This window comes from Silurus aristotelis (assembly GCF_946808225.1).
Source record: "Silurus aristotelis genome assembly, chromosome: 6".
NCBI lineage: Eukaryota > Metazoa > Chordata > Actinopteri > Siluriformes > Siluridae > Silurus > Silurus aristotelis.
The window spans coordinates 13,447,210-13,457,224 of record NC_139579.1 but is presented as its reverse complement, the minus strand read 5'-3'; the positions used below and the strand labels follow the sequence as shown (position 1 = coordinate 13,457,224).

Sequence of the window (10,015 nt, the reverse complement as noted above, 5' to 3'; positions counted from 1 at the left end):
GTACAAAAGACAACGAGACTCATGCGGTGACCCGGAACGTGTTCTATCATACAGAAGGTTATATTTTAGTCGATTTGAGATGATTCCATGCACCATGAAGACGTCTTTGCATTATTAGATGTTGCTTTTTTCAAAGATTTGAATTTCCAGCATTTTTTCTAATGACCTATATAGCAGGGGTTTCAAAATTTTTCAGGTCAACGACCCATCAGGCGATGGAGACACGGGGCAGCGACCTCTTAATACAAAATGTGTCAAACATAACCACCAAAAGACGATTAGAACTATGCTGCTGTACATGCATCATTGCATATCATATATGCAATATATCATCATATATTTAAAAATCTTTTTAAAAGATCATGAACTTCAGCTTTAAGTTTAATAGAACTTTAATATAATAATATTAACGTTATATTTTATTTGTGATGTTTGATGTTTGTGAACAATTTTTTTTGTGATTCAACATTAATTAGCAGACCCCCTGCAGTACCGCTACAGACCCCTAGAGGTCGCATACCCCCAGTTAAAGACCTGTGACAGATATGATAATTATTTGTAAAAAAGAAAATTCATCTTTGGGATCTATTTCTCCTGGTTAGGGTGATGTAAAATCCTTTAATTCACACCGTGCATCTCGGTCATATAATCATGATCATAACCAGTCCTCCTACCAGGTAACCAGAGAACCCACAAGGAACCCAATTGGACCCTGAGAGAATTTAACAGAGGCAGTAATCTGAGGTCAAATGCAAATCTCTCGAGTCGAAACGTCTTTTCAGAAACTGGGACATTCGCATCAGATTTTGACGGATATGCACTTTGTTGGCGTGGTTGCTATAGCAACAGTGCGGGCTCGCGTATATTGTACAGTGTGCGAAACATTTCTGTGGTTGGATTTCGCTTCAGCAGGTTTTTTTAACAAGACACGACATCTCTTTGTTGAACCAAGGCCACACACACACACACACACACACACACACGTACACAGACTTCCCTTCACCTGCTTCATGCTGGTTTTTTTGTTGTATTGCTGCAGATTTCAGGGCGCTGAATTATTTAAAAAATCACTTTGAATCATCTGTTTTTTAACATATATAAATGCTTTAGAAATGCGGATGGGATGGGATGTTGGATTTCGTGTGTGGGTTCGGTTTGATATGTCATGTTTATGATGTGTGTGTGTGTGTGTGTGTGTGTGTGTGTGTGTGTGTGTGTGTGTGTGTGTGTGTGTGTGTGTGTGTGTGTGTGTGTGTGTGTGGGTTGTAGAACTCGAGCGCTGACCACCGTGTGCGTCTGGATCTGGGTCTGTGGGATAAGTTCAGCGAGTTGGCCACCAAGTGCATTATCAAAATTGTGGAGTTCGCCAAACGAGTGCCGGGATTCACTGGACTCACTATCGCTGATCAGATCACTCTGCTCAAAGCCGCCTGCCTGGACATACTGGTGAGTGTGTTTCCATGAGTGTTTGTGTGTGTGTGTGTGTGTGTGTCTGTGTGTGTGTGTGTGTGTGTGTGTGTGTGGGTGGTGTAAATTCACTGCAATTCAGCTTCTATTATTCATTTCAAATACTTTCCACGACATAAACCACAGGACAACATCTTCTATTAGCGCTTCTGGGTCACATGACCCGGTTACGTCTCACTTATCACCTTCACCTGTTCCTTATACCCGTGGTTAGGACTTGTATATTAACCTCACCACTCGTTTTCTAGTATATCTGTCGGTATCATATTCGTCCTGTGACGGGTGTGTGTGTGTGACGGGTGTGTGTGTGTGACGGTTGTGTGTGTGTGTGTGTGTGGGGTGGGGGTGGGGGTGTCGTGGTTTACGAGCCTGACACTGGTTTGTATGTTTAAGACTGTGATAAATGACCCATGTCATGATGCATTAATGGCGTGTTAATAAAATTAGTGCCGTTTAAATGCGTACTTTTTGACAGCGCTAATATATACAGTGCAATCGCGATACTCGCGGGGGGTTACGTTAAAAAAAGTAACAAACGTGTAACAAAAAATGGCGAGGTTTTAACTTTATCCTTTCAATGGTCCCTTTTTTAATGTGAATTGAACATGTACTGTAGTGTAAACTCAACAAGAATTGTGAATTACTTGTCATAAATGTTTTATTTACTACTGTGAATGCAGTAGTAAAAGCTAAGCGGTAACCTGTGCTAGCTAAGAGCGTTGTCATGGTTACATGGTCACTCCGTGGTTGTTGATGAGTCCTTCAGCTTTGATCACAACGATGTGGTTTTTTTTGGTTCTGCAATGGTTTTTTTTTTTTTTTTCGTCCTCACACAAACAAAAACAAGCTGTCGCCTAATTATCTCCGTCTCTGTCGCAGCTCCGGCGACGTGAAATGTTTAAAGCAGACGTGAAAGCAGTTATGCAAAAATGGGTCAAAACCGAGGAGCCGAACCTCCTTCGCATTTATATGGAAATTTTTCCGTTTTCATGCGTGATTTTCCGTGAAATCGCTCACAAAAACAGAAACGAGTCGTGTGAGGCCTCTGCGCTTGTTCGGGCCGTAACCTGCCTCGCTTTCGTAGCCGTCTGATCTGTTTACACTCCTGTTTGTTTTCCGGCTCGGCTGTAAATATCCGGCGAGGGGAGTGTGAGGCTGTGTGTGTGTGTGTGTGTGTGTGTGTGTGTGTGTGTGTGTGTGTGTGTGTGTGTGTGTGTGTGTGTGTGTGTGTGTGTGTGTAGAGTGCTGAGCTCAGGTTGCTGTGGTAATGAGCATGAGACAGAGCAGACTGCTCTATGTGATAAGGTGATGGAGGGAGCTGGAGGAGCTGGAGGTGGAGCTGGAGGAACAGAAAGAAAGAGAGAGAGAGAAAGAGAGTGAGAGAAAGATCAGATTAGCACATCCCCAGAGCGAAAAACAGATGAAGGAAGAAAGAGGTAGCAAAAAGCAAAGAAGGAAGCAAACCCAGATCATGTCTTTCAAACTTAATTCTTCTCATGTTCTCCACATTTAGTCCACATTTGCTCTTTCACTTTTTTTTAGAAGATGTTTCAGTAGATTTTGTGGAGTTGTGTAGAGATTCATTTAGCCAGTTAGTGATGTAGGTGAGAAGGTGAGGAGGTCCCTGGGGTGCAGTCAGCGTTCACATTTATCACAAAGGAGTTCAATAGGGATGGAGCTGTATACCAGGAGATCTTCCACATCATTCAATCCATCTAAAGAAGATCTTCATGGAGCTGGGTTTAGGGGCATTGTCATGCTGGAGCAGCTTTGGATCTCGAAGTTCAAGTGAAGGAAAATTTTACACCAAAGACTTCCAACTTCAATCGTGTGTATCTTTCGATACAAAGTCCAATCGTCCCAATACTTTTGGATGAGCAGTGCGAACTCACAAATTAATTTTTGTTCCACAAAAGCACATTTAATGTAACAATAAACAGACAAAAAGTATGTGGGATGGTTCTACTTGTTCAAAACACACCTGGTCATGTGACCAATTACATACTGAACATATAAAAATGTTCAATCGTTCTGTTCGTGCGTCTGCTTTCCCCTGCTGAGAGGACACACTCGCCCTCTCTCCCACACACACACACACACACACACACACACACACACACACACACACACAAAGCCCAGCTTCACCTTGTCCTCTGTGATGAGTGTTTACTGTGGCATTGTGTTGCAGAGTTTGGCTTTAAAGGAAAGATCAAATATTGTGTGTGTGTGTGTGTGTGTGTGTGTGTGTGTGTGTGTGTGTGTGTGTGTGTGTGTGTGTGTGTGTGTGTGTGTGTCTGTGTGTGTGTGTGTGTGTGTGTGAGAGACAGTGAGTGAGAGAGTAGGCCCAGCCAGCAGCCATGTTTTATTCTGTTTCATCTTCCCAACAATGGTGCCAATCACTGTCAGTGCTTCAAAGGGTTCATATAGCACCCATACACACCGCCTCTCATTTCAAAGTCCATCACACACACACACACACACACACACACACACACACACACACACACACACACACACATACTCCTGCTGCTCTTACTCTTCTGCTCATCATGCAGATATGCAGGCTGCATACAAAGACCCACACACACTCAAACACACACACACACACACACACACACACACACACACACACACACACACACACACACACACACTCCTCTTATCTATACTCTTCTGAACGTCACTAACAGTCAACAGCGCAAAGTCCTCCGTCTTTTAAACCGTATTTCTTTCACGATCGAACAAAAACAGACATAGATCACATGACTGTAGTAACATACGAAGTGAAAGTTTCCCATTTTTTGGAAGGAGTCTCTATATATGTTTACACTATATGGTCAAATGTTTGTGGACACCTGAGTATAAGATTCTACGCTTTTTGAACATCTCATTCCACATGTAGTTGTCATTTCCTGTTCTTATATCCTCCACTCGAATTTGGGGGGATTCATTCATTCAGCCCGGTAATGAAGTCGGGTGCTGATGTAGGTGAGAAGGTGAGGTGGTCTTGGGTGGAGTCAGCATTTACATTCATCCCAGAGGTGTTTATTAAGGTTCAGAGCAGTGACGAGTCGTTCCTAAACGATTCATTTAATGTGACTCAGAAGATGAGTCGTCTCAAAGAGTGATTCATTCATTTTTTCTCGACTCTTCTAGACAGTCTTTTATCACGTGAATCCCTCAGACGCTATCAGAGGTGGGAACAAATACTTCGTTACTGTACTTAAGTAGATTTTTCTGGTATCAGTATTTTACTCCACTATTTATTTTTCAGACAACTTTTTACTTTTACTCATTACATTTTTACACAAATATCTGTACTTTTTACTTCTTACATTTTCAAAACAGACTTGTTACTTTAGTTTTAATCCACTGATTTGGTGAAATTATTTTTTTATTTTCACTGTGCGCTGATTTCAGCCGAACAACTGATTTCCTGTTACTGCGCGTCTTTTTCAATCCGCTGGTGTATAAAGTCCTGACCCTCACTCACCACAGATGTAGACTAGTTTACGGAGATAAGATTCAGCAGGCAGAAGGCAGTAAGAAGTTTGGGGATAATGTGGATGAGACAGAGGGAGTCAGTGATGAGAACATGACTGAGAACAGACACATTCATGATCATCATCTTTTCTCTGCTTGTGTTCTATATGTGGATCTTCAACCTGGACACATTCATTAGGTGACAACATTTTTATTTGTTTTGTATTAATATATATATATTTGGCTGTCAAAATTACAATTATTTTAAACGGCACAAAATTTTTTCCTTTCTTTACTTAGATCTAAAATAAATAAATAAACTCCAGATAAAAATATTTTTAATCAGTAAACTTTTGTTTTATTACTGCGCCGAGTCTCAAATCAAACACCAAAATCCGCCATGTTTTACACAATTTACCCTCTGGGTGGCGTTTTGTGGGGTTTTGCCTCATAATGGCGACACAAACTTAAATTACTGTCTTTATTGATCGTACAGATAAAAACAATACATCATTCAAATCTGTAAAATGTCTATAGTTTTCTATATATAAGCTTCCTGACTTGACTTGAAGAGGTGCAGTCTCTCCGGTGTCACCTCATTAACTGTCCGTGTGGAAACATAGCAAAGGCTCTTAATGATGTCCACACGTCTCTGCACTGATACAGCCTTTATATTTAATCACTGTACATATGCTTCCATACATATCACAAGCTGTAAATATGATACATGTTTAACACCTCCAAGCTGCCAGTTTTGGGCACATGAGCAAGCCCTTAACTCACTACTGCTCATTTAGTAAATGAGATCATTAAGAGTCGCTCGGGATAAACACTTCCAACAGGAAGTGGCTATATCTCGCTATCTTTGTCTCTCTATTTTCTCTATCTAATTGTCTCTGTGTCTCTTTTAGTAAATGTCTCTGTCTCACTGTATATGTCTCTCTCTTGCTGTCTCTCTATTTGTTTCTCACTCTTTCTAAAGCTGTGTCTGTGTCTCTTTGTCTCTGTCTTTCCTGCTTATTTACATCTAACAAAGTTTTGAGTTTTGAAGTAATGACATTAGCGATCTATGATGAAACACTTTCCTGGTTCAATTCTTACCTCTAGTTTTATATTGAACATTATAAGAAGTTTTTAAAAACAGAACAATAAAAGGTCATTAAAATTGGTTGCTGGTAAATCATGGTATATCAGTGGTGCAGGTGTTGGAGATGTGGTTCTTGTACCTGAGTCACTTCTCATAGACTTCGAGTTACTGAGAGAATGAACAGGAAGGAGAAGTTTTGACCCTCTACCATCATAATCTAAGAGAAAACAGTGGTCTCTTAACTATAGAAAAGCCAAGAGTCCAATAAGCAAAGGCTTGTTTGCCACCCCTGTGGTAGTGTAGTGGTTATTGATGCGGTCTCTGCTGTCTGACGCAAACGGTTTGATTCGAACTGCTTAGCTTTTATTTAAATTGTTTAAAAAGTTTTAATAAAGAACTATAAAAGGTCCTAAAAATCAGGTTCTTGCAGGAGATCCTGTGGCTCAATTGGAAGAGCTTTGCCTCTGGGTTGTGAGGTTGGTGGTTCAAACCCCGGCCAGGGCTCGAAGTTAAGAATGTGGAAGGTGTCAGGAATGGCTGCGTGGAAGGTTTCGGAGGGCGTATCCTGAAGCAGGGGGGCAATATCCGGGCATCTGCCCCCCCCAGCGTCTGAGAAGCTGAAAACAGGGGGTTATGAAGCAAAAATGTCCAAAAAAGTATCGACTTAGTTTTGCATATATAGGGAAACCAAAAAACTATCACCCTCACTTTTTCTGAGGCTGTGAAGCAGCAGGTCTTAACAACCTTTGTTCACAGTCAACCACTCCATTGCTTACCACACACTACTTACCCAGTGTGGGGACAAGCCAGATTCGAACCAGCAACCTCAGAGGCAAGGCTTTTATCACAAAGCCATCAAGTCCCACAACACAACAACTTTTTTTGGGGGTTTATCCTTCGTTTTATGCTTCAAAACAAGAACTTCAGGATTCGAACCCTGAACCCCACCAACAGCGAAATACCAGTCTTAACCCACTGAACCATCTGGAAGGACCGGCTATGACGATTGTTTAGAGCAGGTCTATCTTTTCTTTCAAACCATCAACACAAGAATATAATGCTAAAGACAGACGTAGGAATCAAACCCATATCGTGACTAGCAGGGACAAAGCAGGATTCAAACCCTGATTCACACCATTAGCGAGGCACCAGCATTAACCCACTGAACCATCAGCAAGGACAAGCTGGAAAGTTTGTTTAGAGCAAGTCTATCTTTCTCTTTGACCCATCAAACCAAGAATATGAAGATGTAGGTATCAGGAATTTAACCAACCTCATGACTAGCAGACAGAAAGCCAGGTTTGAACCCTGACCACCAACATTAGCAAAGTACCAGCCTTAACCCACTAAGCCATCAGGAAAAAACAGGATGGGAAGCTTGTTTAGAGCAGGTCTATCTTTCTTTTCAACCCATTAAAAACAAAAATATATCGCTAAAGAAAGATGTAGGAAGTGAATCCTGATCGTGACTGGTAGGCAGAAAGCAGGATTCGAACCCTGAACCCCACCAAAAGCAAGACACCTGATTTAACCCACTGAACCATGGAAGAGATCAGACTGGGAAGCATGTTTAGATGAGACACAAGCCTTAAACCACTGAGCGACCACTGCTGAAAAGCATGTTTGCTTTTTGGAGGGTTCATACTTTGTTTCATGGCAGCGCAGTAAGAAAGAAGGCATGTAGGACTGGCTTTGAAACCTTATCACCAGCATAGACTATATTAAGGACCATTTTCAGGCACAAGCCTTAACCCACTGAGCTACCACAGAAGTGCCTTTTTTTTTTTTTTTATCTTTCATTAAAGAGCAGGAAATCACGAAATTAATCTAACACAGAAAGGACAGAATTGAAATGTTTTCAGAGTGGACAAGGTCCAGAAGTTTTATTTACCAACATCTATCTATCTATCTATCTATCTATCTATCTATCTATCTATCTATCTATCTATCTATCTATCTATCTATCTATCTATCTATCTATCTATCTATCTATCTATCTATCTATCTATGATGTGAGGTCTAGTTAACAGCTAAAACAGGTAGAAGTAATAACTACTTTTTACTTAAGTACATGTCTGAGCCAAGACTTCTTTACTTTCACTTGAGTAAAAAGTATAATCAGTACTTCAACTTTTACCCGAGTATTTTAAAACATGAGGATCTGTACTTCTACTTAAGTAAAGGATGTGTGTACTTTTGCCACCTCTGGACGCTATGCTGTGCATTACATAGGAAACAGATTGAGTCGTTCATCTCATGAGTCCTCTGGTCCGAGTAAGTTTTATATACATATATAAATTATTGAAACTATAGTAAAGTTTGTGTATGTAGATGTGTTGGGGATCTGCTTATTTTATTTCTGATTAAAGGAAATAAACTTAATGACGTTTAAATGGTTTGATAAATGAGATTCAAGGAACCGAGTCACTAAAATGATCTTCCCATCACTAGTTCAGAGCTCTATAGCAGAAGATCTTCAACAACTTCCAACCCATGTAAAGCAGATCTTCATGGAGCTGGATGTAGTTTTAGAGAAGAAACACGTCTGGGTGGAAAAGTTGGGTGTCCAAATACTTTTGACAACACAAAAATATGTGTAAATGGATAATTGTGACCGAATTTGACTTGACGTTTGTTTTGTTTTGTGTGTGGATGTAGATCCTGCGTATCTGCACACGGTACACCCCCGATCAGGACACCATGACCTTCTCGGATGGTCTGACGCTAAACCGGACGCAGATGCACAACGCCGGATTTGGGCCACTCACAGACCTGGTTTTCACCTTTGCCAACCAGCTCCTGCCCATCGAGATGGACGACACGGAGACGGGCCTGCTTTCGGCCATCTGCCTCATCTCCGGAGGTGGGCCTGTTTAAAAACAAGGCTCCTGAGATCAGGAATTTATCTGTCGACTGTAAACACTGGAACGTACCTGAACGAATAAAGGATATTTCTATGAATAATTTTTTAAAGGGGAAATGGGAGCTCAGCAATCAAAACGAAGGATTTCGTCCCACACCTTGTGTTCAAACCGAAATCAGACACGCAATTAAGTCCGGCACATCGCTAGTTTGCGTCCTACATCCTGAGCTAACTCACACGCTAGCTGTAGCCGCACTGACGATAGACAGAAAGCTCAAATCCAGCAGGTTGTAAATTTGGAATGATGAGACGTTGTTATTGAGTTTCACCTGATTCCTGTTCTTGTGGGTGTTTTTCACTGTGCAATTATTTACAGACTTCATAAAACCACGTCCCCCGTGCCCACTGTGAAGGAAATTAGAGCCTCCAGCCTGTCTCTCTCTGTCTCCTGGCACAAATTAGGAGTTTATAATAGTGCCAGAGCTCACACACACACACACACACACACACAAAGCCTTCTCATTCCCACGGTTTAGTGTCAGAATAAGCCATGCTTATGTGAGCACAGAATATTTGTCTCGGAGGTCTGAGAGCTCGGCGCTGCAGCCGCTCTTACACTCTCTTGCGTAATCTGGAGAGTGTGAAGAAAAGAGAAAAGTTGTGCACAGTTCTGTAGCGCCACTTTTGCCCCCTCACAGAGTGGGAGATGAGGAGATGCTCGTTTATTATTATTATTTTTTGTAATTTATAGAAACACTGCCACCTAGTGGCTGCAAAAGCACCTGCACCCTGTAACTTATTTATACGACTGCACATAAACATCTGAAGGAAATTATTAGAAACCTGAACATCAAAAGCATGGAAGTAATGAACTTCCAAATGATATTTACGATTAAAACAACATGAGGTGAACTTTTCATAAAAATCTGATCCTGTCCATGTGACTCTTTGCAGACCGTCAAGATCTGGAGGAACCGTCCAAGGTAGACCAGCTCCAGGAACCCCTTCTGGAAGTGTTAAAGATCTACGTGAGAAAGCGCAGGCCCAGCATGCCGCACATGTTCCCCAAGACCCTCATGAAGATCACAGATCTTCGCAGCATCAGCGCCAAAGGT

At 41.5% G+C, this 10,015-nt stretch overlaps 2 protein-coding genes across 3 annotated transcripts in view; both read left to right on the top strand.

The window, feature by feature from the left end:
* Window positions 1-10,015, top strand: part of LOC310727135 (V-type proton ATPase subunit C 1-A-like) — a 207,806-nt gene that overhangs the window by 134,129 nt on the left and 63,662 nt on the right. The window lies entirely within an intron of this gene.
* Window positions 1-10,015, top strand: part of LOC310727130 (retinoic acid receptor beta-like) — a 102,739-nt gene that overhangs the window by 89,627 nt on the left and 3,097 nt on the right. For both annotated transcript variants that reach the window (XM_083543333.1, XM_083543332.1), the window contains 3 exons: window positions 1,270-1,446; window positions 8,696-8,900; window positions 9,855-10,013. In XM_083543333.1, the coding sequence (XP_083399459.1) occupies window positions 1,270-1,446; window positions 8,696-8,900; window positions 9,855-10,013 (541 nt within the window). The remainder of the gene's footprint in view (window positions 1-1,269; window positions 1,447-8,695; window positions 8,901-9,854; window positions 10,014-10,015) is intronic.